This window comes from Tachysurus fulvidraco, chromosome 25, assembly GCF_022655615.1.
Source record: "Tachysurus fulvidraco isolate hzauxx_2018 chromosome 25, HZAU_PFXX_2.0, whole genome shotgun sequence".
Lineage (NCBI taxonomy): Eukaryota > Metazoa > Chordata > Actinopteri > Siluriformes > Bagridae > Tachysurus > Tachysurus fulvidraco.
The window spans coordinates 4,083,871-4,111,674 of record NC_062542.1 but is presented as its reverse complement, the minus strand read 5'-3'; the positions used below and the strand labels follow the sequence as shown (position 1 = coordinate 4,111,674).

The 27,804-nt window shown below is 41.1% G+C and overlaps 2 protein-coding genes across 4 annotated transcripts in view; one reads left to right on the top strand and one right to left on the bottom strand.

Annotated features, from left to right (window-relative positions):
* LOC113647211 (protein argonaute-3) overlaps positions 1-15,111 on the top strand; it is a 31,857-nt gene extending 16,746 nt beyond the window's left edge. The window contains exons 6-19 of one of the 2 annotated variants that reach the window (XM_027153839.2): positions 1,085-1,219; positions 1,639-1,726; positions 2,265-2,412; positions 2,527-2,646; positions 3,845-3,967; positions 4,656-4,789; positions 4,917-5,101; positions 5,475-5,634; positions 5,792-5,882; positions 5,983-6,177; positions 6,316-6,450; positions 7,781-7,882; positions 8,366-8,565; positions 8,708-15,111. In XM_027153839.2, the coding sequence (XP_027009640.1) occupies positions 1,085-1,219; positions 1,639-1,726; positions 2,265-2,412; positions 2,527-2,646; positions 3,845-3,967; positions 4,656-4,789; positions 4,917-5,101; positions 5,475-5,634; positions 5,792-5,882; positions 5,983-6,177; positions 6,316-6,450; positions 7,781-7,882; positions 8,366-8,565; positions 8,708-8,816 (1,925 nt within the window). In that variant the 3' untranslated portion in view covers positions 8,817-15,111. Of the gene's footprint in view, positions 1-1,084; positions 1,220-1,638; positions 1,727-2,264; positions 2,413-2,526; positions 2,647-3,844; positions 3,989-4,655; positions 4,790-4,916; positions 5,102-5,474; positions 5,635-5,791; positions 5,883-5,982; positions 6,178-6,315; positions 6,451-7,780; positions 7,883-8,365; positions 8,566-8,707 lie in introns of both variants that reach the window. The other variant, XM_027153838.2, reaches the window with a different exon arrangement.
* A 3,901-nt stretch (positions 15,112-19,012) lies between these two features.
* On the bottom strand, positions 19,013-27,350 carry si:dkeyp-97a10.2. 2 transcript variants are annotated; one of them, XM_027153816.2, is made up of 6 exons: positions 26,908-27,350; positions 25,471-25,527; positions 23,852-24,202; positions 21,507-21,743; positions 20,407-20,503; positions 19,013-19,868 (listed from the first exon to the last, which is right to left on the bottom strand). In XM_027153816.2, the coding sequence occupies exons 2-6, from the start codon at positions 25,520-25,522 to the stop codon at positions 19,808-19,810; spliced, it is 798 nt and encodes a 265-aa protein (XP_027009617.1). In that variant the 5' UTR covers positions 25,523-25,527; positions 26,908-27,350; the 3' UTR covers positions 19,013-19,807. The 2 variants fall into 2 exon arrangements, with proteins under 2 accessions (XP_027009617.1, XP_047664423.1); XM_047808467.1 differs by having other exon boundaries at positions 23,852-24,205; positions 26,908-27,349.
* Positions 27,351-27,804: the final 454 nt, after the last annotated feature.

Here is a 27,804-nt window from a genome sequence, read left to right as displayed (position 1 = left end):
TTTTCAAACAATAGACGTCACAGCGAAGCTTTACTGAAATTCGGATCGCTGCTTCAAGTTTCCTGTAACTTTAACTCTGTGTTTATAGTCCTGCTTGTATGAAAGGGGTTTCAGCCACGCCGTCCTTCCCTTTGTCTGGAACTTTGCCCACCCCCTGCCACACACACACACACACACACACACAGCTCTTTGACACTTAGACACAGTTTTCGGTTGACTAAGCCCACTCCTCCTGGTCTGCCCCCCACCATCAATGGGAAAGCCCGCCTGTCTGAGAGCACCTCTCTTTTTACACTCTCTTTGTGTCTGTTATAATAGAGCGAATAGTCACAGAAAAGGCGCGAAAGCAGGCGATTGTGGCTCAGCTTTGAGTTCACGCCACTTCAGGGTGCAAGTGTGTTCCCAGGATTTATCGATTTCTCGCTGTTGTCATCCGATTCTTTACACTTCTCATAAAGTGCAGAGGAAAACAGCTAAAAGTCGTCCTCGTTCTCCCGAGGGGGAAAAAGCCATTAGAGGTTTATTCTCATTTCCTGTTGTAGAGGAATTTGATATCCCGATTTTTGTTTATCATACAATTTATCTCGAAGTCGAAATTCAGAGGTACCCACATTCTCTGAAAGGGCTGCGGAATCGTCTTTTACCTTTTCCGACAGTTAATAAATTCATGCGTCTGCTTAGTCAGATATTTAAACCACAAGGGAAATGTGGCTATGGTATGATTTATGACAAACTTTTTCCAGAAACCGTGTCTGTGTTTTACAAACGCAGCAAAAGTGTTAGTACTCGTTCATGTCCCGACTGCAGACGTTTGAAATAAGTCCAGTGACTCACCATGCCTCATAATTCTATTTTTTATGTCCGTCGTAAGCTTTCAAGAGAACCGCATTAATTTGTCACCAGTCTCAGGTTCGCATCCGTCATCGTCGTCATACGTCGTGCGCCGTCGAATCACGAATCGGGTTCAAAAACTAAGGAAGCGTATACACACGTAAAGGCGTGTTTTTGGGATTAAGATAAATAATAGTATATATTTTGGGTAAATAGTGTTTAACAATTTCCTGTTTCTCTGTTTTGCCCCTAGTGTCAGCCACAGCCTTTTACAAAGCACAGCCAGTCATCCAGTTCATGTGCGAGGTCCTGGACATCCACAACATTGACGAGCAGCCCCGTCCCCTCACCGATTCTCACAGAGTCAAGTTCACCAAAGAAATCAAAGGTGAGTCTTTTGAGTGTTTAATCATGGGGACTGGGAACTTCCTTGGAAAAAGAAAAAAAAAACAGGGAACGATGAGTACAAGCTTCTGGCTTCTTCTTGCCCTAGGCTCCTCTCGAACTATGCGTCATCCGTTTCTCAGAGCCGATCTTTTCGATACGGATTTCATTTAGCGGTGACTCACAACCCAAACCCTCGCAGTAATACGTATATTCTGGTGCAACAAGCTTGGACTTTTACAATAAGTCATTTAATACTCCGATTGTACCGGAAGAAGAGAAATACAAGTTCCATCCCAATTCTGTTCCCCTTGCCTTGAGCTACAAGCGAATTAAATTCATACCGGGTTAGAGATTTAAGTGGCAACACTTATTCTGTGGTGTGTTTCTCTTTTCTTTCTTTTATCGTGTGGGTGTCTTTAGGTCTTAAGGTCGAGGTGACGCACTGTGGAACCATGCGGAGGAAGTACCGAGTGTGTAACGTGACCCGCAGACCTGCCAGCCATCAAACGTGAGTCACCTTCACTGTGGTCCAGAGCAAGGGGCCCGAGATGGGACAGGGAGGGGCGGGGCATCAAGAAACCTGACAAGTCACTGTGTTTTTAGTCACTGTGTTTTTAGTCACTGTGTTTTTTAAGAAGAAAAGACTTACTCAGATGTTAACAGGGAATTAAACCTTGTTTGCAGGAATTCTTTCACAAAACAAAGCTTTTCATTTATTTGGAACATATTTACAGTACGTGTTTGAACAAGTACCTAATATTTTTAATGTTAAGTAATTGGTTTTAAAATCAATCTTGCAATTTCCATATGAGGAAAAACTAAGATTGTATACGTACAATCATGGCAAAATCGGCTAACGGGCCGGTAAGCTGTTACTAATCCGAACAAAACAATGAAGTTTTATATTAATTGCCCGAAGTGATATTATAAAAGTAAATATTAGATATTGATGCTTATTAGATTTGCGCTAGATCACACCTGAGAACACCAGCGATGTATCGCGATGCACTTTATTACAATAACGTCTCCTACCCGTGTTGCCGCAGGTTCCCCTTGCAGTTGGAAAACGGACAAACCGTGGAACGGACCGTTGCTCAGTATTTTAGAGAAAAGTACAACCTGCAGCTGAAGTACCCTCACCTGCCGTGTCTGCAGGTCGGCCAGGAGCAGAAACACACCTACCTGCCCCTGGAGGTGAATCTTTAAAGATATCCTCCTTCTAGAAATGCTGCTGCTGCTGATCGGGTTTCACAGGAAACAGAGCTACTCGTTTACTCGTTCTTATTCCTGTGTCTGTTTTCTCGTCAGGTGTGCAACATCGTAGCGGGGCAGAGATGCATCAAGAAACTGACCGATAATCAGACGTCCACTATGATCAAAGCTACAGCGCGCTCAGCACCAGACCGGCAGGAAGAGATCAGCAGACTGGTGAGCGCCCTCTACTGTTTAAAAACAGTATTATAATACTAATGAGTGTGACATGCATCCGTCAGGTCTTCAGTGTTATAATAGTGGAGATAACAACAAACTCTGTTAGAAAACAAGTGTCTATGTGTTTGTATGAATAATAAATCATTTCATCTAATCAAATAAGGGCAAATGCAATTAATATAACGCGAAACATTTTGACTCGACAGTATGATTAACGCGGTGGAATTGTCTGTTTGTAAATAAAGCGTACACGCCGTTTCTCTCGACTCTCAGCTGGTAAGCAGATATAAAATCAGGAGGACGGCCGTCATGGACTCGAAGTGACTTTCCTTATTAGGCATCACTCCATATACGCAGGAGGCACGAAGGCCGCACTCTCTCAGATGTGATTTAGATAATAACAGAGTTTCGGTTTGCCAGATTTCCCGAAGCTGTCAAGTTTCCATCGTTGCAGCATGACGGCTACCATAGCAACCTCTAACACGAGGATGTGTCGGTGTATCTTCTTAGATTTTAAATATAAGTATGTAAACGTAACTAAATCGATCCGTTGGATCCGACCATCTTTCCAAAAGGTCCGGACGCTCTGAAAGTGAATGATATTCGAGGGCCACTGGCTTTACTGTGCACGTCATTTTTTACGATAGTCGTTCATTTTATCTTCCATGCAAACATGTCTCGGCTCATCAGCTCCGTTCGGATAATATGAGGATCATGCATGCATGTTTTTTTTTTTTTCTTTACAAATGCCCGTGATTTTGTTTTGTTCATTTAGTTCCAAACAGCGCGAGATGAGCCGTGGGCGTAATGAATTTGACATTGCTGATGATGTACAAAATGTCCCCAGTTTGCATCCGTGATTCTAAAAATAACCTTGCAGTCTTTGTTTTTCCGAGAATTACAGCTCGAGCCGGCGTTTCGAAGCGAAACGTTCAGTCAGCCGACGGAATTCTTTTCAGACGAAAGCCTTTCACGTTTATCGCGTTCTCACCGCACAAGATTTTCATGAATAAACGTAGACTCACCGACCTCGATATAATGATCGTGTCTTAATACACGTTCTCTTCTCGTCTCCTCTCTTCTCTTCTCTTTTATTTTCCATGTCTCTCCATCACTCCACCTTCTCTTCAAGTTTCTACTTATCTCTCTCTTTTTTTGTGTGTGTGTGTGTCTCCCTTTTTTCTCACTCCCTTAGGTACGCAGTGCCAACTATGAGGCCGACCCGTTCGTACAGGAGTTCCAGTTCAAAGTACGGGACGAGATGGCTCACGTGACGGGCCGTGTGTTGCCCGCGCCCATGCTGCAGTACGGGGGCAGGGTGAGCTCAGAGAACTTTCTGGTACCCTTCCTTTAAATCACGCTCATCTCTCTTTGTCCGTCTGCCTGTCTGGCTCTCCACTGGAGGAACTAACCCTGTCTCTAACCCCTGCTGGTGTGAACTGTGTGTTGTAAAATAACTAAATCACTGTTCCAGGGTCTGACCGATTGTGCTGATGGTTAACCAGTCGCCATCAGTCAGCAATTATCCAGTTATTTATTTATTTGTTTGTTTGTTTGTTTATTTATCCCCCCCCCCGTGCTGAATTAAGTACTAAGAATGAAGTATTGATAGTTTTCACTGTTAAAAACATTCATTGTCAATTTGCTAAACATGGCTCAGCACACCAACTGTGCAGTTACATTAATTAAGGAATGTAAAAGGTTTTAAAAGTGTAGTTAAGTAAAAAAAAAAAAGGAAATGCATGTTGGTAATCTTTTGATATTCAGTGGTTCACTTTTGTATTTTACCCGTTTGTTTTTGACATGAATCTGATGATGATGTATAGAAACATTCTGACATTTATGTAGAGTACATTTTGGCCCTATGTGTGTGTGTGTGCGCGTGTGTCTGTGTCTCTGTCTGTCTTGTTTGTCTGTGTCTCTGTCTGTCTTGTTTGTCTGTGTCTCTGTCTGTCTGTCTGTGTGTATCTCAGCATGCAGCAGATCAACCTGTGATTTACTTGCAGAACCGGACCGTGGCCACACCCAGTCACGGCGTGTGGGACATGCGAGGAAAGCAGTTTCACACCGGTGTAGAGATCAAGATGTGGGCCATCGCATGCTTTGCCACACAGAGGCAGTGCCGTGAAGAGATCCTTAAGTAAGTTACAAACATTTTCAGGGCTGTCAGTAAGTGTTTGGAATGAGCCAAAAGCTGTCAGCAGTGGAAAAAAGATTTTTACTCACTGTTATTTATTTATTTATCATTATTATTTTTTTCTTTTTAGGGGGTTTACAGATCAGCTGCGTAAAATCTCGAAGGATGCCGGGATGCCCATCCAGGGCCAGCCGTGTTTCTGTAAATACGCCCAGGGAGCCGACAGCGTGGAGCCCATGTTCAGGCACCTTAAAAACACCTACTCCGGCTTGCAGCTCATCATCGTCATCCTGCCCGGGAAGACGCCTGTCTATGGTACACAACAACACAACTCAATCCTCTGATAACTGACTGTTCAGTTCAGAACAACACACTTTGCCCCAGTAGAACAACATAAAAAAGTTTGTGTACTCAGGCACTGAAATCATCCCTGGTAACATCTGAGGAAGTTTTTAGATTAGTTTAAAGGTTCCTGGGATGAACACGTGATTGTCTAAAACCAGCATTAGGATTTTTTTCCTAGTGAAAAAGTGAAGGTGATCATGTTGGTTGTTCTCTGAAGCTTTTGTCTGACAGTCAGCAGTGATCATTACTGCCAGCTCTAGCCGTTCTTTTGTTATTAGTACTTTAAATAGGAAGGTATTTATTTTTATTAAGAGTGTGTGGGTGTGTGTGTGTGTGTGTGTAGCGGAGGTGAAGCGTGTAGGAGACACTCTCCTAGGAATGGCCACTCAGTGCGTACAGGTGAAGAACGTAGTGAAGACGTCACCGCAGACGCTCTCTAACCTCTGCCTGAAGATCAACGTCAAACTCGGTGGCATAAACAACATCCTGGTACCACATCAAAGGTGAGAGTTAATTTTTTAAAAAACCTTAAAAGCTTTTCTTTTTGGCAAACGAAGTTAAGATCGGTAAGATTTTAGTTGCAGATGTAGCATTAAAAATGATCTCAGTGGAAGTTTCCAACAAGGATAGTGAGATAAACGTGTACATGTTGTTCTTTAGGCCATCAGTGTTCCAGCAGCCTGTGATCTTCCTGGGTGCAGATGTCACACACCCTCCTGCTGGAGATGGGAAAAAACCGTCCATCGCTGCGGTGACTGATTTTCTTATCCATCTGCCTCTGAATGAACATTAGCTCAATTATTATGTCTCGTCTTATTAATTGTTTTTTAAAATTCTCTCTCTTTCTGTAGGTGGTAGGCAGTATGGACGCTCACCCCAGTCGGTACTGTGCCACGGTGCGGGTGCAGAGGCCGAGACAGGAAGTGATTCAGGACTTGGCCTCCATGGTACGTGAGCTCCTCATCCAGTTCTACAAGTCGACCCGATACAAACCCACCCGCATCATCTTCTACAGGGACGGTGTGTCCGAGGGCCAGTTTAGACAGGTCAGTAATCACAGTCTTTTAAACCGCCAGCAATCTAATGCTGCATCAGGGTTGCTATTCTACGTCACACCACTCTGTCACTGAGCAGTTTTTCTATCTGACAAATGATCGTGTGTGTGTGTGTATACTTTGTTTCAGGTGCTGTATTATGAACTGCTGGCTATCAGGGAGGCCTGCATCAGCCTGGAGAAAGAGTACCAGCCTGGCATCACCTACATCGTGGTGCAGAAACGCCACCACACCCGCCTGTTCTGTGCCGACCGCAACGAGAGGGTGAGCTCATTTGCAGACCCTAGAAAGTTTCAGCCTTTACATATAAAAAAGATCTCACATTTTATCATTGCTTATATTATCTCAGAGTTCCCCTGACACTCCAAATGAGATGGCCTTCTATTGGATGTAACATCGTAGTAATACAGTACTTTGGTGTGTTTTGGTTAAACATAGTCACCACATCTTATGCATTTTAAGCAAATCGTTTAATCCTTGGGGTAAAGTGCTATCAGCCTTGGCTCAGAAACCATCACCACCATGCTTCAAAGTTATTATGGTATAAAAGGATTAGTGTTGTGTAAGAAATTACAGATAACTGCACCCAAATTCCACTCCAAGATACACATCTAAAAGAGCTCATTCTTAAAAAGGTTTACATATCATAAAGTAATGCGTTTAGGACTCTAAACGTATAAACGTGATTTAATCATTCGTTTTTCTTACCTTTCCCCACTTTTTTTTTTTTTTGGAATCCCTCCTGGCTGGCTCGCCAATGTAAGAAATCAAAAAAATGTGTGTGAAAATAAGACTATGATGGTGAAGATCTTGATCTTGATGAAGAACAAGAAGTTTATTCCAGTATAGCAGTGACAAAATACAGGAAGTACTTTGGGTTCTTACTGACTCCGATGAACCCAAAGTACTTCAAGTATTTTGCCACTGCTTTCTTACAGTTGTATGTAATTTTATAAACTTTTATATACCAAACTGACCTGTAGTCTCCCTTACCAGCCTATAATATCGAGTCGCTACAGTACTTCCACAGACAGACATTAGCTGTGGACTACTCATCAGACCATATTGACATCCATTGCAGATGTATTAGCAGCTCTTCAGGGGCATCTTTCACTTCATCTCTCTACCGTCCCTTTAATCGTTAACAGCCAAATGCTTAATCACGCTCATTAACACAAGAGTCTGTTCATTGACAGGCTGTAATTATTTTACTTCAGCTACATTGAGAGAATCAGACTTCTTAAGAAACGCTCAAGAGACATAAGCAACGACCTTATTTACAAAGAGTGTATTAGAGCCACCGTAAAGCAGAACGGCGGAGACCTTTGAAAGGACTTGGCCGGTTGACGGAGCTTAACGGAGATCCCGAACGGCTCTGATGTTTCTCTTAACTGTATAGAAATGGCAGGAGAATCTTATGATCCTCCAGATTTTCATCTGGTAACCTTTGTAACTCTAATTATATCGTAACTTTTTTGTATAATGAGTGCCATCTGGAAAGGGATGACTTAATGATTTAAAAAAAAAACAACACTCTTAGTTTAATGCTAATAGAATGTCTTGGTAATTGTTATTTTCTGGATGGCGTCTGTAGGTGGGCCGCAGCGGAAACATTCCTGCTGGTACGACTGTCGACACGGACATCACACACCCTTACGAGTTCGACTTTTACCTCTGCAGCCATGCTGGAATACAGGTACACCACATGCTCCTGAACTAGACATCTGCGTGGGGGATGCTATTGTAGACGAATATATTTGCACCCCTTTGTGACTTTTCAGCGCTCCCTTCTCCCACGCTCTGTTTTACGCAAGCGGATAATTAGAATAACTAACGATTATGAGCCGTTGCTGCTGAACGTTTTGTCATTTTCACTCATTTAGAACAAGCTTGTACAGAAAGAAATATCATTCCTGTAAGAATTTTTGAGACATCGCAACAAACCTCCATGTTGGACGTTGCTCGTTTTGTCTGTGGTTTGTTGTTTTGTTTTATAATCGAGTTCTTCGACAGGTCACTTGTCAACTTATAATTATGTAAGTTTGTACTTAATGTCTATGGAATGCTCAGGAAGTTCATAACCTCTGACCTAGAGAATCCCGTATACCTGTAATTTATCGATTAGTGCCACACAGTACATAGTATCTATTGACCCGACATATTGCTTTTTCTCTACCAGGGCACAAGTCGGCCCTCTCACTACCACGTGCTGTGGGACGACAACTGCTTCACAGCCGACGAGTTCCAGCTGCTCACCTACCAGCTGTGCCACACGTACGTGCGCTGCACACGTTCGGTCTCCATCCCTGCACCTGCCTACTACGCCCACCTGGTGGCCTTCCGTGCCCGTTATCACCTGGTGGATAAAGAGCACGACAGGTGAGAGAAAACATTTTAGATAGCTTGCTTACTTTAGCTTGTGATCTTTGTTGAGATAGTAAAGGTGTGCATGGTGTTAATCCTCCCATCTCTCTCTCTCTCTCTCTCTCTCTCTCTTTCTCTCGCTCTCTTTTATTCGAAGTGCCGAGGGAAGCCACGTCTCGGGTCAGAGTAACGGCCGAGACCCCCAGGCTCTGGCCAAAGCTGTGCAGATTCACCATGACACCCTGAGGACCATGTACTTCGCCTGAGAGCCCTGATCTATCCCACTCGCTCGCCCACACACCTCCTCCTACACGCGGACCGGACACTGTGCAGCAGGAAGCGGGGGTGGGGTGTTTGTGGGGGGTCTCGCCAATCCTGAATCCGGCCTGAGAAGTGCACACCTGCTTTAATCCAACACCCAACTCAGCACTGTTATGCAATATAAAACCAGCCAACCACATTTTATTTATTACGGATTAAGACGACCCTAACACCAAACAAAAGGGAGTCCCCGTCCCCCGTCTTGTCTGCTTGATTTGTTTACCTCACGGTTGTAACAGCAGCACTTTGACCGCCCGGTGTTTGCAGGACGACATCCTGGAAAGGTGAACGAAGTTAGGAAAGAGATCGAGTCCGTCTAACGCGACGAGTGTCAGCTGTTACGAATTATACATTAGGAATATCTCAACAATTCACACACACGCGCTCTGATTATAAGTGCCACCCATTAGGGCCAGATGCTATTACAAACAGTTCATTTTTGATTTGATTTGATTTTATTCTTCAGGCTTCGTGCCGTGTTAGTCCTCCCATATCGGTCCGGATCACTAAAGCTTTTATTTACTACGATTCGAAGTGATCATCATCTTTTTAATGTTTATGTGGATAAAATTGTAGGGTTTTTTTCCTTTTTGTTTGTTTGGTTTTATTTTAATTGCTCCCAGTTTTTATTTGTGGCATTCTTTTTTTTTTCTCCCTTTTATTTCTTTTTTCCCAAGTAGAGGCCGTGTTAAAGGACAGATTGTGATATTCCGGTTTTAGTGCAATAACCGATCAGCACCTATGTAGGGTACAGCTTTTTTTTCTGGATCACGTAAGAATGGAATAAGGTTAAGGATGTGAGACGAAAGGCGATGGCAGCCCAGCGCTCCGTATATCAATACAAGATCGAGGGTTGAACATTAGATGGAAGTGTGTATGTTTTTATATATAATTTATATATATATTTATAGATCTCTTTGGTGAGGGTTTCAAATTCAAGTGCCTGGTTTTTGAAAAGGAATATTTTCTAGAAGGGTTTTTCTTTCTTACTTTCTTTCTTTCCCCATCTCCCCCCTCCCCCCCACTTTTTTTTTTTTTTTAATATAAAGAAAACTGTTAATGCAGTGCATTGAGATGCACAAGCTTGCAGTTTCACTGGAGAGTTTTTTTTTTTTTTTCCCGAGGCTTAGAGGTCACAACTTTTTATTCGATTGCAGAAAGCCATGATCTGTTCTTAACTTTTTTTTTATGATAGAATCACGTTAATGAAAATCTTTCACTGATCAGTATTGCGTGGCCTTCAGGTCGTCTTCGGATTCGGCGCGAGTCCTTCATAGCCGTGTAACTCTCCCAGCTTTTTATCCTGTGCAGCAGAAACGTCTCGTACCATCGTCTGCCACTTCTGATCAGGATCTAGCTGCTATTGTACAGGTTCCTTTGACGAGACTGACGGTGTGCTTCAGCTTCAAGGATGGGATTGTGGTGAAGCAGCAGACCGTGCGTGTGCTTGTTCACCAGAGGGCCAGTAGAGGGCAGTGTGGGGTTTTTAATCGCAGACTCTCTTGCTGCTCCTGAAGCACATCCCGTTTTGTAAGCGAGGGGACAGTAACTGCACTAATTAAAGCTGAATCAAGCTTGGTGCTATACTGTGCATTGTTTATGATGCACACTACAGAGATTTTGTCGTGAGGGAGGGAACATAGAGTTTGCAAATGGTGCTGGCTACATATCTTCGTTAGAACAGACGTTTGGGTTGTTTTTAGACGTGCAGATGTGTGGTACCCATGATGCCTAAACCTCAAATCAGTTCACGTCATGCTAAATGGTCCCTGATGCCATTTATCAGTTTTATTATTATTGGAAAAAATCCACCTCCTTTTCCAATCCAGAGCTGACTTATTTATAACTTTTTTCTGTTTGTTGTTTTTTTTTTTTTTTGTTTCGTTTGTTTTTAAATTATTTCATAGACTAAAAAAATGTAATTGTACTGACTTTATGATGTTACTAAATACTATAGACGGCAGTAACGGTGCAAGATTATGTTATGTAGAGTAAGAATATGGTTTTAAGACTGTACTTTGTGTTTGAAGCATTTTCTGAGCAGAGATATTAGTGCATGTGCTAAATATGAGCATCACAGTGAGCTTGAACGTGTCACCGTCAAATTAGGTGATACGGCGTAGTGTCTAATGTTTGATACCAATTCCATTTCTCATTTTCAAAACAATACCAATATTCTAGTATCAGTACCGGGTAACGGGGTCTGCTCATTGTTCATCAGATTCTCTCGCCAGGTTAAACAAATCATCCCAAGCATGTCGATGTGCTTTAGGACAATTTTGTCCTGTGTTTATATAAAATAATCTGTGTTGTATATTTCAACACCTCATGTTCACGGCATTTAATTGAAAAAACGTCACCGAATCCGATAATCAGTGGGTTAAAACCTGATCCAGTGCTGATATCAATGCTGTGATGACTGTCTTTAAATAATGGAACCACTATCAGAGTTATTTTGGATGATCATCAGTTTTGTTCCACCTCAAAAATGTAGAGTATTTATAAAATCCTGTTTTAGGAACGTTCTGGTAGCAGATGTTATGAATAAAGCTGTGTAGCATGTTGGACCGGATGGTGCTTAGCGTGTAGCAGTTGTATTTCACCTCACGAGTATTCTCAGCGTCGTGTAATTTGCGTTCAGCACAGCGGCCGACATTCTGCTATCCTTTCACGAGGACCGAAGTCGGCTCGACGCGCGATCTCGAAACCCGCAGGCCTTCCCCTTTTCAGTGTTTCAATGTAAAGCGTGTGGAGCCAAAAGAGGTTAAAGTCCTTAGAAAGTGCCTTTCCTCATGACGGTGCTGAAGAATCCGAATTTAAGTGACAGATCAAACAGTTTTCTTTATCTTACCTTGCACACATGCAAAAGCATGCACAAGCCTACATTCACACATTTTCCATCTAAGGAACGAGGCTCACTGAAGTCTCTGTGTGTATTCGTTTCTAACGATGATAATATCTGCCAAGTATAAACAAAACAAAACAAAGGTTTATGGGTGACTTCTGGGTTTGTTTGGTTTTTGTCAGGACTATGGGGCAATTGGTACACAGCCTGACCGAGAGAAAAGCCTAGCACAGCACTTTAAAGACTGCCACCCAAACAGGAAGTGACAACTGACTTGCTTTCTAATTGTTTGGGGTTTATGTATTTTTTTTTAATCTTTTAAGCATATAGGTATGTGCCAGACAAAATATCATCCGTATCCCCGACATCCACTTTAGGAGGATTTTGTCTTGATCGGTGGCTTTGATGGGAAACGTCTGCACTCCGAAGGTCGTGCAGTCTCACTATTTAATGCCTGGAACTTAGCCCCGCCCCCGCGGAACAAGACAGCTCGGCAGCTCCGTGTACGGAACTCACGAGGCATAGGTTTAAGAGTTTACAGTCGACTCCTGAAGCAGCCTATAATTCCATCCTATCTGAAACATGCCTGTTATTACACTTGGCTCCCGCTGGTTTGAGCTCGTTTCCGGTGGTTCCGTCACCGCTCGTGCAATGCCCTATAGAAAGTACTTACAGATATCATATGAGTCTATTTTATTACCTTCACTTTCGCCCTGAAGTATTAGGGTCAAGAATTAGAGACCCCTCAGGTGCTTGTCGGTCACATAGGTGCGGCTCCAGGAGGATATATATATATATTTATATATATATATATATATACGTCTTACAAGAGATCTCGAAAACACTGCACCTCACTGACCTTGGTATGCTGCAAATGTACAACTAAACGAGTTAAACTGCAAACAAACGCTTTGATTACAGTATCAGTGCTAGATTTAAATGCCTGACATTTATCCTTAACTATTTGAGTAGATATATTTGTAAGAAGTGTTCTTATTTTGTGTGTGTGTGTGTGCGTGTGTGTCACCTTAACACTTCTTTCTGTTTATTGAGCCAACTTTTTCATTTGTTGTCTTATTTAATTTTTTTTTTCTTTTAAAATATTCAAAAAAAATATATATGCGAAATATTTTATGGTGTATTTATTAAAAGCGTTCTAAACCGCGGCTGGAGTGTCCGCGTAGCAGGCGGCGTTATGGAGGGGGGGGGGGGGTTGCGAGGAAGGGTGCAGCAAGAGGGCGCCATATCCCAAACGAAAGGTCCTCACTTTTCTGTTAGACGAGAGCTCTTCAGATCCAGCGCTGAAGAGCCGATTTCTTTTTAATACCAGGCTCACAAATTTTCGCCTGGTTTTCCTGATCAGTGCTGGAACGGGATCCAATGTACAGGTTGACATCTCGGAAAGCCGAATATCGTTAGTCGGGTCGAGTCATAAGTGTGTTGATAATCGATTGTACGATATATCGCAATCTTAACACTTACAGTATTATTGTTGTTGTTGTTATTATTGTTAAAATGATTGTTATTAATCATCCAGAAGGCTTCCCACAATTCTGATAAGTAAAGGTTATACTTTATGCTACGGTTATAATTTACAAACTTTACAAACGATTTAGCGCATGTGTTTAATCACCGAGGCATCATCAGGACTGGATTATTTTTATTACCTTAAGTGGTCTTTAAAGACACTGACACGAGGTTGTGTTCAGGGATATTCCAGAATCTTCAAACCAAAAAAAATTAATACCCATAACTCCATGTCCTGAAGTTTTATTCCAGCAGCAATGCTAGCGTATCAAATACAAAAGAACGCGACATCATGTTTTCTAGCTAAAGACATTCGGTCCGTTTCGAAACTTACTTTATTTTCATTCGGAAAAAATTAACGAGGCAGAAACCCGCAGCTTGTCACGTAATTCGGAAACCAAACCCGTGTCTCGTACGTACGAGTCCTTGCTCACACTGGAGACTCCTTCCTTAGCCCTTTCCTCATAGAGTTTGCTGCCGAAATGAAAACGTTGCCGTAGAAACGATACTCTTAGGGAACAGAATCATGGGAGAGCCTTCATTTTCGAAATGAGAACATGTCCCCCATGCTGTCTTCTGAATACGACGGACTTCTTCGAGAACCTCGTCCCGGAACAAAAAAGGGCTGAGGATTTCACACGATTTGCTCATTGCGATATATCATGTTATCGATTGTCGGTTACTGACGACCTCGACGCTGTATCTAGGGGAAAGGAAAAGTTGCTGCTCCTCCTCAAACCCCTCCGAATGCTGCTTGTTTTCTGTTTAGGGGTCAGAGAACCACACTGACAAATACAATAAACAAAGCTGACGTGCTTCAAATCCAGAGCTGCTAAACTCCAGCTATAGAAGTTCCCCTGCGTTTGAGGCAGGACGTTCGTAGTCGTTTGCTCGAGTCGAGTTGTCTTTTGTGCCAGAGCCATTTAAAGGAGAGAGCAGGAAAGTTAAAACGTGTCCCATTCCACTCGGATGACATGAGCCTCAGCCTCATCTGTTGTCAGATTTTTATTTTATTTTTATTTGTTTTCATTTGTTTATTAAATGCCTTAGTTTGTATAGAGAAGTATGCTAACTCGCAGTTGCGTCTTATAAACCACTAACTGTGCAAATCCCCATGTGTGAAACACGTACTACTCGTCCAGCATACGGCTCCTCCAGTCCGGCACGATCGAGACGGTCACGATCTGACGGCCGCAGCTCGTACCGCCGCCTCGTCATCACTCGCAGGTCTCGATTTCGGCCGTTAGTTCATTTAACGAAGGGGGACAGAAACATGCAGCTCCGAAGGAGTTCACACACGAAGAGTAACGCACATGCACAACTGTTCCTGAATTTGTGGATTGTTTACAAACAGTTGTTTACTAAGAAAAACCCGTCAAGCTCCAGCATTCCAAACGACGACTGTAGACTCTGCATATTGTCTTGAGTTTTAGCAGATCAAAAAAAAAAAAAAGTTCCTTTTGATTTTTCTCTAAACGCATCATCTTTGGTGTCTCTCCACGGCACAGGACTCTGAGCTCCACGACACCTTCAAGCAGTAAAGTTTATCCTTAGAGGAACCAAAGTATGCACTCTTTTAGCTAAGTGTCCTTCAGGACTGTCCTTCAGCTCGAGGGTCTCAAGGACGTTCTTCACGAATGTTTCATGTCCAGGAGCTCCATGACTCTGTCTCCCTCTCTTTCTTTCTCTCTCTCTAACTCTCTCTCTCTCTCTGTCTCGCTACACCAAGGGGGTCTTTTATTTTACCTTTAAAAGTATTTCTTATGTATGTTTTGTAACTCTTTCTCTGATGGCCTTTAGTGTTGCTTTGCCTTAGATTGAAGTGTATCTTTCACTACTAATTGCAATAAAAAAAGCTTTGCTTTTAACTCGTGTATGATGTGAATGTTTTTTTTTCTTTTTTACATATTCGGTTCCAAGTGGCTGAGACTCGATCAGTCTGAATGACCTAAGAGGGCGATTTCTCGAAAGCACATAAATTTCATTATCAACCAAACAACCATTTTAAATTTCTAAGCTCTCGCTTGGCTGAGAAGAACCGGACGAGAGCGAGCAGCTTGTCTTGCAAAAAAAATCTCATGTTTCCTGTTTTTGTCCCACAGCACTAACATAAACCCGAAGGATCCAAGCGACGATTGCAGCCAGAAGCTTGTGAAAAGAGGCTCTTGTTTAAACTGTTGTGTGTGTTGTGTATTTTGTGATAAGCCTTTCCCCGTCGTTATCAGGCTCCAGGCAGGCAGGTGCACTGTCGCTCTGCCAGCACCGTTCTCCCATCTCCGATCCGTTAAGCTCCTGCTTCCTCCTTCTACATCTGTGCAGAAGGAGGTTTATTCGATAATCTGTTAAGTGATACTTGTCGCATCATATTCTAATACATTCAAATGATAGTTCTCTGTAGCTAGAAAGCTTGACGTACCCAGATATACAGCTTGCTAAATTAGGTCTAATGGGTTTGCTTGTTCCTCTGTAGAGGTTTATAAAACCTGATTAATCACAACAGTTACTGTATGTTTTTTGTGGTCGATGACAGAAATGCTTGAGAAGGAGCGCTAATGTTTGTCTTTCTGTCAACACGTGATGTCGAATGATATGATCGATTCTGATCGGTCAGAAGGAGTTGATTTGGTTTATTCTAACAGCAGCTTGGAAATATAGTTCCAGTTCATTTTTATACTGTAGATTATCATTATTTCCTTTGTAACAGCGGACACGGGGACTCGCACGGCAGATAATCTACATATTAAGAACGCATACAAATCTGGAGTAATTATTGATTTGGTGGAAGTTTCTTATTTCTCTGTGAAATTTTGTTGGAACCAGATTTCCTGAAACTTTAATTTACTTTTAAACTGTCGAGGGGGAAAAATGACGATAATGTGCACAAAGTACTCTGGGAACAGATTTCTATTGTATTACAGTTCTTATTACTGATATAAAGTTAGTTTTTGACGGTTTTAACGGCAAGACGCGCGGTCAAGTTACGTTTTGTGCTGCATTTACGCACCTCTTATACATCCGGTGTGGATTAAACTGCTAATCTGTGTACATTTTTTGTATGTATATATAAAATATAACATGTAGCGAAAGTAAGTTTAAATGAGAATACTAAGAAATCCCCCTTTTTTTAAAAATCTAATTAATTAGAAATTTTTGAGTTGATTTGATTCCGGTCTTATAGCACTCATTACAAAAAATAATCCTGAGAGAGATTCTCATTAACAAACTACTCAGTGGACCGACTACCCGAGTAGAAGTAACCCAGCTTATAAACTTGTTAGTTGATTAAAGAAAATTTTTTTTTAAATATTACGATTAATCTATCGGAGAGACTTTGGTGCTTGGACCCCTACATATCGCACACTCTGGCTAGGCTTCTCAGAACCCTGGAGATCCTCAGGGTCCATGTTGAAAACACTGTATGAACACAGACATTTTTTCTGCCAAGCCTTTCTTTTTATAGTTGACCTGAAAATATTAACCAGATGTGAAAATCTGAAAGTAAAACTAAATCTGGTTGTTTCACATACTGTAAGGAAATGGGAGAGGTTGTGTTTGTCTGTCAGATGAGGTCGAGTTCAAAAGAATTTTGTTTTGCAGTTTCACTCTGATAAAGAACAGAAACCGATTTTTTTTCCCCTTGGTAAGTTTACACAGAATTTTAATGGTTGATAACGTTTTCACATTTTAGATGTTTATGAACAAGCACTCGGGGCATCTCAGAGAGCAGAAATAGATTAGATGTCACCATTTACTTGGAAGATCTTTTCCATTTTTTAGGGAACTTTTCTCAGACTTTATTGCCCCATTGAAGACTTTTAGTGGATGGGAAAAGGAAAAAAAGCTAACATTGGGTGGTGTTAACAGCTGCGACACACAGCGGGTACTTCATCAGGAACGTTAGACTAACACTGTGTAGGATGTGACCTTTCGTTCTCAAGGATTCCACGAGATACAGGCGGCCGAAATGAGTTTCCTCCGCAGGGTGTCTGGGCGCTCCCTTAGAGATAGGGTGAGGAAACCCGCAGCTCGTCACGTAATTCGAAAACCAAACCTGTGTCTCGTACGTACGAGTCCTTGCTCACACTGGAGACTCCTTCCTTAGCCCTTTCCTCATAGAAAACGTCCGAATTTGCTGCCGAAATAAAAATGTTGCCGTAGAAACGATACTCTTAGGGAACAGAATCATGGGAGAGCCTTCATTTTCGAAATGAGAACATGTCCCCCATGCTGTCTTCTGATACGACGGACTTCTTCGAGAACCTCGTCCCGGGACAAAAAAGGGCCGAGGATTTCACACGATTTGCTCATTGCGATATATCATGTTATCGATTGTCGGTTACTGACGACCTCGACGCTGTATCAAGGGGAAAGGAAAAGTTGCTGCTCCTCCTCAAACCCCTCCGAATGCTGCTTGTTTTCTGTTTAGGGGTCAGAGAACCACACTGACAAATACAATAAACAAAGCTGACGTGCTTCAAATCCAGAGCTGCTAAACTCCAGCTATAGAAGTTCCCCTGCGTTTGAGGCAGGAAATTCGTAGTCGTTTGCTCGAGTCGAGTTGTCTTTTGTGCCAGAGCCATTTAAGGAGAGAGCAGGAAAGTTAAAACGTGTCCCAGGAGCTCGGTCACTCGGGAGGAGCTCAGAGTAGAGCCGCTGCTCCTCCACATCGAGAGGAGTCAGCTGAGGTGGCTCGGACATCTGTTCCGGATGCCTCCTAGACGCCTCCCTGGGGAGTTGTTCCGGGCATTTCCAACTGGGAGGAGGCCCCGGGGAAAAGCTAGGTCACGCTGGAGGGACTATGTCTCTCGGCTGGCCTGGGAACGCCTCAGTATTCCCCGGAAGAGTTGGAGGAAGTGTCTGGGGAGAGGGAAATCTGGGCATCCCTGCTTAAACTGCTGCCCCCGAGACCCGGCCCAGGATAAGCGGCAGAAGATGGATGGATGGATGGATGGTTAGATTCCAAGAGATAATGGAAAACTTCCTTTTTTATGTAGATTTAGCAGATAGACTTTCATTCTGTGAGTCTCTTATTCCTTCAAATCCCAAAGACGTTTTATTGGATTCAGATCCGACGATATAGAAGGTCAGTGAACACTGGATTAAATATGTTCCTGAAACCACTTTGAGACGACTATCGGTTAATGACTCGTGCTGGAAGTAGTTGTGAGGTGATGAGTGAACAGGCTGTTGATTAAAAACAATCAATATTAACAATCTATAGGACAGTGGTGGCTCAAGTGGTTAAGGCTAGTAGTTGTTGATTGGAAGATCAGGGTTCAAGCTCCAGCACTGCCAAGCTGCCACCTTTTGGGCCCTTGAGCAAGGCCCTTAACCCTCACTGCTCCAGTGGGGCTGTATCATAACTGACCCTGTGTTCTGACCCTGACCTCCAATGTTGGGATACGTGAAGAATGAAATTCATGTATGTGTGTCAACATAAAGGCTTCGATTTTATTCTTTTCTATTCGGCTCAAAGTGCGTCATAAAAACATTCCCCACACCATGACACCACCTCCACCAGCATGAACTGCTACCACAAGGTAGGTTAGATCCATAGATTCGTGATATAGGTGCCATATTGTGACTCTACCATCCGTGAGCCCAAAGAAAGACAGATATTTAGTTGTTCCAGTGTTCACCTGTGCACTTTCGGTTGAACTGCAATGCTGCCACACGATTGGCTGATCAGATAACTGCATGAACTGTATGAGCAGTTGTCAAGCTGTTTCTACGAAAGTGCATTTAAATAATACGTACACTAATATAAAATAATTTAAGACAATTTAAACTTTTATTCTATTTCAGTCTATATATAACATTTCTATACGATATAAAATATCCCATTTTGCGCTGTTCGTTAATAATACAAAGAAAATCATATCGAAGAAAATCATATATGTCATTTATATAACATGAGAATATTTGGTGTAAAAAGTACAATCGTCTAAATGGCTTATATAAAAGAAACTTTCAGTATTTAAAATAAGTGAAATTGCATAATAAATATTTTATTTTTGATATATATTTATACACGCACACTGTATTTATGTGGCTTTTTGTTGATTTATTTGGTCTCTAAAAGGTTTCCTGGCTGTAAAACATTTGGGAACCGTTGTCTTGTGACACGATATATGTTTACGCGACTTTAAAACAACAAGTACATCCTGTTTTAATGGAGAAGCTTTCAGCAATATTCTTGTGTGTCGGTCTGTGTTCGCTCTTAGACGTGTTACACAACATACTTGGAGTTAACGTGATGAGATCTGGTGATAAGTAAAACAAAACAAAAAATATATATAATGTTCCCCCCCTTTTTTTTTTAAGCTTCCGACAGTTTCACAACCGTCAGCTTTTTTTTTTTCTTTAAAAAAACAAAACAAAACAGAAATCTTCACTCCACATCTGTTCACTTATCCGACTGTGGTTAAAAGTCACTGAAACCCCGGTAGCACGTTTGAAACTTCTCCTAACGGTCCGAATGCTTGTCGAAGAGACGAACGAACCCTCGTACTCCGAGTTCACGTGTCCTCCGTGTTTGGTTCAGTCCGACACAAGGAGTGCAGTCTACAAGTCCTCATCTGGTTCTCGAAGTCTCTCTCTTCTGTTGCTGTACCCAAATCGTTTCCTGGACGCACACAAACACACACAACAACATTTGTCCCTGATCACATCTTTATTTTTACATTTCTATCCACTGTTATTAAATAAAATCCCACAGCTGGTCATTTCCGATTGGTCAATTCCTAGGTTTATTTTTACACTCGTGTTCTAATGCGTTTTCCGTTTCTATAGCAACGCCTGACCAACGGGTACTCGTACGGAAGACATGCTGCATAATCTAACAAACATCGTGTTACTGAATCGAGAAAGAATCTATATTCGTCGATCTGAAAGTGACGTTTGATTAATATTTATGGAAGGAGTCTCCAGTGTCAGCGTTTTTTTTAACACTATGGTAGTTTTGTTAACATGAATGAACAGCTGAGTCTTTCAGCTTTGAAAGAGACAAACGCTGAGGTTCGGCAACATTTAAAATAACTAAGTGGTCAAGAAGAATTTTGTGTGATTTATTAGTGAATGATTGTGGTGTATGTATACGAAAGCATGGGCTTCGATGCGACCAGTCGTTAATTATCGTTCTATAAACAACTGCTTTCATGTACCTCCAGAGCAGAAAAGCCAGACCTCCCACCAAGAGCAGCAAGATCACGAGACATACGATAGCTAAAGCTGTGCCTCTGGCTTCTCTCTCACAGGGAACTGCAACACACACACACACACACACACCACATGATTTCCAACAAACCACATCTTTAGCTCATTTTGCCCCATGTCTTTGCCCCATGACTTCATGCCACAGCTGAGGGGCAAGAGAGCAACCCTGTAAAATGATTAAAGTTTTAAAACTGAAAAATAAAAGATAAATAACAGTAAGTTCATTGAAAGTTCATCAGAAAAGTGAATGAACATTTGAAATGATGATATTTAAATATCAAAACTGAGATAGTTCTCGTGTAAAGGGCAAATTATAAAGGATGCGCTTTTGAAGGCAACAGTTTGTAGTGAGCAAAAAGAAATTAGTTTTATTTACTTTAGAATTAGAATAGATCTCTCCTGAAAACCTGAGTACACCTTTTCATTCATGTTCTCTTGCATCGCTCTCTCTCTCTCTCTCTCTCTCTGTCTCTATCTCTTGCTCGTCCTCTCTCCGTGTTTGTCTCTCTCTGTCTCTATCTCTTGCTGTCCCTCTATCTGCGTCTCTCTCTCTCTCTCTCTCTCTCTCTCTCTCTCTCAATATGTCTCTATCTCTTGCTCGCCCTCTCTCCGTGTTCGCCTCTCTCTGTCTCTATCTCTTGCTGTCCCTCTATTTGCGTCTCTCTCTCTCTCTCTCTGTCTCTCTCTCTGTCTCTTGCTGTCCCTCTATCTGCGTCTCTCTCTCTCTCTCTCTCTCTCTGTCTCTCTCTCTGTCTCTGTCTCTTGCTGTCCCTCTATCTGCGTCTCTCTCTCTCTCTATCTCTTGCTGTCCCTCTGTCTCTCTCTCTCTCTCTCTATCTCTTGCTCGCCCTCTCTCTCTGTGTCTGTCTCTCTTAGTCTGTCTCTCTCTCTGTCTTGCTGTCCCCCTATCTGCATCTGTCTCGCTCTCTATGTCTCTACCTTTTGCTCGCCCTCTCTGTGTCTCTGTCTCTGTCTCTCTCTCTCTCTCTCTCTTTCTCCCTCCCTCCCTCCCTCCCTCCCTCCCACACCGACTCTCTCTCATGCGTACCTGCAGTGTAGGTGGCTGAACTGTGGCCCAGCTTGTTGCTCACCATGCAGGTGAAGTGGCCACATGGTGCTGTGTTCAGGTACAGCGAGGTTCCATCAGCTGACACACGGCCCACAGCCTCAGTTACTGCCACTTTCTCATGGAGCCAACGGAAGACGGGCTCCGTCCCCCAGGTCTCCATACAGTGCAGGCTGAAGTTTGACACGTTCACCATGACTGACACGTGGTGCACTGCCTCTGGTATACACACACACACACACACACACAGTTAAACTCAAATGACATTGGGTACAATATATTTACAACATATTCATAGCTGTCACACAAGCAGTTAATCACAAGCAGTTAAAACATGAAACGAGCTACAGGATTATCTCTTACTACAACACCAATCAACCTGGCATGAGAACAACGTGTAGTCATTAACACACAACCAGCATCTTCCAGTAATAGTACTTCAAATCTGATTATACCAGGGACAAACAAACCATGGGCTGCTACCATGGGCATACATTTCATTTAACAGTAGGGGGGGACAATAAAAAAAATTTCTCATGAGCAATTTTTGAAGGGGGAACATAAATAACACGGTCAAATTGTACTTATAAAGACATGTCCCCACAGTGAAAAACTTTGCTTTTATCATTATTATTGTAGCATGGAGAGTTTTTCTCAGGTTCAAATTTTTCTTTTCTCCGTCATTTTATCTAGTCTATGACACTGCGAGGCAAGTTTATTTATACTGTAGCACATTTCATACACAATGGTAATTCAAAGTGCTTTACATAAAGAATGTAAAACTATCATAAAAAATAATCACAACAATAAAAACAGGGAATTAAAAAAGATCTAAAATTTTATTTAAAATTAATTAAGACACTTAAGAACAGAATAGAAATTGATTATACAAAAAAATACAGTGAGGTCAGTTCGGACGTAGCACGGTGCTCATTAAATGCACAGCTAAACAATATGCTAATTGTGGCCGTTAATGTTAAGTTAACATTATGCCAAGTCGTCCCAAATAAGACAATGCATATTTTCATCACTAATATAGCAGATTCATGGAAAATTACATCGGTAATCAGCATTTTTGCCGCAACTACAGTACAGACCAAAAGTTTGGACACACCTTCTCATTCAAAGAGTTTTCTTTATTTTCATGACTATGAAAATTGTAGATTCACACTGAAGGCATCAAAACTATGAATTAACACGTGTGGAATTATATACATAACAAAAAAGTGTGAAACTTTTGCTTTGATTACTGCCTTGCACACTCTTGGCATTCTCTTGATGAGCTTCAAGAGGTCGTCACCTGAAATGGTCTTCCAACAGTCTTGAAGGAGTTCCCAGAGATGCTTAGCACTTGTTGGCCCTTTTGCCTTCACTCTGCGGTCCAGCTCACCCCAAACCATCTCGATTGGGTTCAGGTCCGGTGACTGTGGAGGCCAGGTCATCTGGTGCAGCACCCCATCACTCTCCTTCATGGTCAAATAGCCCTTACACAGCCTGGAGGTGTGTTTGGGGTCATTGTCCTGTTGAAAAGGTGGTGTGTCCAAACTTTTGGAAGGTGTGTCCAAACTTTTGGTCTGTACTGTAACTTATTAATGAATCTGCATCAACTACATTAGAGAGAATCGCTTTATTTAAAGTGAATAAAATCCCCTACTACTTAATGGAGTGACTGGTGTGTGCAGAGTAGGTGAGATGAACTGGGAAAGCAGGCAGTGGGTCAGACCACTGTGAGGAAGGGGAGGGGGGACTCAACTGTTTCTAAATGCAGTTTTTGCGTTTATTATTTTTTTTTACTTACACAATTAATTAGGTATACATAAATTTATTTTTCACAATAGAGAGCTGCTACTGTTATTTCCTGTCATTGTTCCTAAACTTCCTGTGAGGTAACTTGTTTATAATTTTAGTCACGTCCCATAGTTGACTTCTGGAGAAACTGCTGTTCTCCAACTACTACACTAGCCGGTCGCTCAGGATTAATGAAATGGTGGAAATTTACTGGCTAATCTATTAATTTATATAATAGATCACAGGTTTATATTAATGCACTCTTTCTAATATATTACTTTTTCATTTCTATAGTAACTGCTGAAAAGAGGCTGGTGATATTTGCTATAAAACAAGCGATAAGAGGACGTAAATGAAACATCATGCGGTTTAAGTGATTGATTTTAAACCGTAAGAAATGTCTCTCGGGTGCATTAAGTACACGGACATCTGATACGGATTGAGCTAGCTGTATTCAAGAATGACTAAACAAACTGGTGTTAATGGCTTGATTAATAATTCTGAAAATTTGTACATTTTATTTGATGTAAATTTCATACCGTATTCATGGACAGTGCATCGTGCTGAACTTTGACCTCCTTTCTGGTCCCAGACAGTGACGGTGTACACGCCGTCATCCGATGTCTGGTAATTCCATAATGTCATCACAGACCCGCCCCGGTCTAAAGTCACCCGGCCTCCGGAGCTTCTAGCAGGATATTCAGCCAACGTGGTTATGGATTTCCCAGAATTACTTTTTCCCTCTTCTTCCCGCTTCCAGGTAACTTTGGTGACGTGATCTTCCTGGGGCAACTCGAACTCAGCCTGCAGGACCAAATTCTGACCGATCACCACGTACACGGTCTGCTGGCTCGGGAAACGAACCGAAACACACAGGCAGCTCGGGAGAACTGCTAGATGAAACGACAATAGTTCACAATAGAACACTTAACATTTAAAAAAACATACAGGATAAGAATGCACAGCAATGACACCTTTCTTGATTTTTTTTAAATTAAATATTGAAGATGTGTCCTGAAAAATCAATGAACCAGATCACAGCTTTCAGAGGAAAACACTAGAACTTTTAACTCTAGCAATGTCATTCCTACAAAAAAAAAAAAAAAACGTCTGTTATGGAAGTAATAACTTCTAAGACTCAGTCATAACATTTATGACTTTTGACACATTGCTTTGACTGACTTTAGCTGAAAAAGCAAACAGGCCAAATGCAAATAAAACAAACTTGAGATGTGAGAGCTACATTTGCTTCTACCAACTCTTGATTGCACTACCTTCGATCCTATGAGCCAAGAGAAATCAAGAAAATGGGATTGTATCCTGTTTGATTGGTAAAAATATTTAGCTGTTTGCTATTAAGTTACATCACAACAGCCTTTTGTCGCGCTGTGTTCTTACTCTTGCTTAGCACAAAAAAACGACACATGCTAGGGTGCCTTATGGTGCGTTTCCTCTTTTGTCTCAGTTCCTACTAGGATTTTCTTGTTAGCAATATTTATAGATTTAACACCATGCTGTACAAGTGAATTATCCCAAGCCTGATATTTGACTACTTGTGTTCATAGAGGGAATAACATTTACCATAACATTTTAAAGATGCTGGTTTAAAAATATTTAGGAGTCCCTGTGTTAAATGAGCCTCGGTTAAATGAATGAATGAATGAATGAATGAATGAATGAATGAATGAATGAATGAAAGTGTTAACTGATGAGTATCAAACTATCGACTGCAGAACATTTTGTTTTTGGGCCCTGTTCAATTTCCAGGAATAAAGTCAGTCCTGTATCAACTCTTTATTTTATGTTGAAATCTTGTTTTTAAATTTCACTGACACAATTACAAATGCAATCAGGACACTGTTGCACAGTTTAACGAAAAAACAACAAGTTCGCTTCTGAACTGAGCAAATTGTAAACAGTGGCTTTCCTAAAAACCACCACTCTGTCATCCCTTCCATATTTTTTTTTTTCGGTATCAAATGCAACCAGATCCAGGTGATCTTCATCTATATCAGTGTGAGTACTGGACTAGTGTTCGGGTTCTGGACTGGTGTTCGAGTTCTGGACTGGTGTTCGAGTTCTGGACTGGTGTTCGAGTTCTGCACTAAATTCTAGGATTCATGGTTATAGAAACTAGGAAGCATTTTCAAAAACTCACCAAATGCTTGTAACAGGATGCTGGCCAGGAAACACTGTGATCCAACATCCATGCTAGCTGAAAACAGACAGAATAATTTTAGCATCACCACCATCTCATTCATTCATGTGTGTGTGTGGGGGTATCTAGGTGTGAAGGATTTGCCTCATCCTGTTGTTATCGGTGTTCCTGATTAAAGCTGTAGAATTTGTATTTAGCTTCATTACTAGATTTAAGAACGCTTTATTAGCTTTACTTATGAAAAAATAAAAGTAAAGAAAAAGAGAGCCTAGTGATTGTCTGAACAGATGGTGGTGAATGTTCTGCACTTCATATACTGTGAGTTCCCAGACACATCAAAACTGCAAGTTATATAAGTTTGGTGTATAAAGCCTCTCTGAGTTATGCTTACAGTATATTGTTTCCAACAACCGATTACTAATCATCAGACATCACAATGACCAATCACTGATCATCAGACATCACAATGACCAATCACTGATCATCAGACATCACAATGACCAATCACTGATCATCAGACATCACAATGACCAATCACTGATCATCAGACATCACAATGACCAATCACTGATCATCAGACATCACAATGACCAATCACTAATCATCAGACATCACAATGACCAATCACTAATCACCACAGATCACAACGACCAATTACTGATCACCACAGATCACAATGACCAATCAGTAATCACCACAGATCACAATGACCAATCACTAATCACCATCATAACCAACAAACAGTCCCTAATCACCAACCATTGTTCCGAATGGCTGATCGCCGTTCAACATTTTTTCCAACAACCAATCACTAATCGAAATAGATTCCAATGAACAATCACGAATCCTCAAAGTCCCCAATGACCAATCACTGATCACCATAGTTTGTCCCACTTGCACACTTTTTAAGTTTTCACTTGAAACTGTTCTTACAACCAATCCGTAACCAGGTCTTCTTGGAAAAAAATAATTACATCTTCTAAAATATGCAAATAACAACTGTAGAGTGACAGGAACAAAGCCTTATTTTTTTTCTATTATTCTATTAAACATAGAAATATAAACATTCTAATCTATTCCGATAAAAGTCTTGACCCAAAAGTCTTGACCCGTTACACTTTCTGTAACATGTTGTGATATATATATATATATATAAAAAAAAAACAATCATTATGTAAATTAATATATGATGTCATCCAGATGATTCTTCCAGATGAGTCCTTCACATGTGTCATCCCTAAAACACCTGTCACACATGTAGTTCTCTACAGTACTATCACACCTTTTATTATAATATTAAAGGCATATATAATACTCTGACTGCCTGCTGTCTCACTTGCAATTCAATACTGATTAATTATTAATCAATTAATTAATTATTAATTTGATATCATCTTCAAAGCAGTAAAGAACAATAGATTTGAATAGAAGTCTTACCTGTTTGTTGTAGCCAAGAAGGTCCAAAAGACTAGGAAAAAAAATTCTTTGACATACAAACAAAACCAGTTGCATTAAATTAAACAAAAAGTTTTGTTTACAAACTGTAACGTTACCATAACTACACAGACAAGGCAAATACAACTTGCAATGAAAACAAGGGCGCGGTGGACTAACCACGTTAGCGAATAACCACGCCCACAAGCCGCGGTTGCCAGATCCTTCCAACACGCATTTATTTTATTTTAGAAGTTTTTTGTATTTTATTTTTAAATCTCACTAATAGCAAACTAAATGTCCAATAGAATGGCATTAAATGTATGTCTCTCTTTGTGTTCAAAACATTAAAGCTGGGAAAGTGTTAGTATCTGAGCGACTTTGACAAGTGCAAAAAATGCACCTTTTTGTACTTGATGCCAGATACCACAGCAATCCTTGTTTTCCTTGATCTTCTTTGTATGCAAATTAGGGGCGGGATAAAAGCCTCCATTGGTTCACTGGCTATTATTATTATTATTATTATTATTATTATTATTATTATTATTATTATTATTATTATTATATTCAAACAAAAGAAATACAATGTAAATCTTTCATTCAGTGATATTAAATGAACATTAAAAAAAATAATCAAGCGAAAGTACAAAAAAAAGAAAGGAAAGATGTTACAATATTATAAAATCTAATTGCTTTATTGCTTCAGCAGTTACATAAAATAATGCAATAAAGCACACAGCACACAACACCAGTACTCTTCCCCTCTGAGAAGCAAGCAATAACATTAACTTCATCCACACTGTGGGGCTCCTATACGCACAAAAACAACCATTTAAGAAGCGCTTTAGACAAATTACAACCGAGTCCTTGAATAACCAAGGCAGTTAATTATAAAGTATA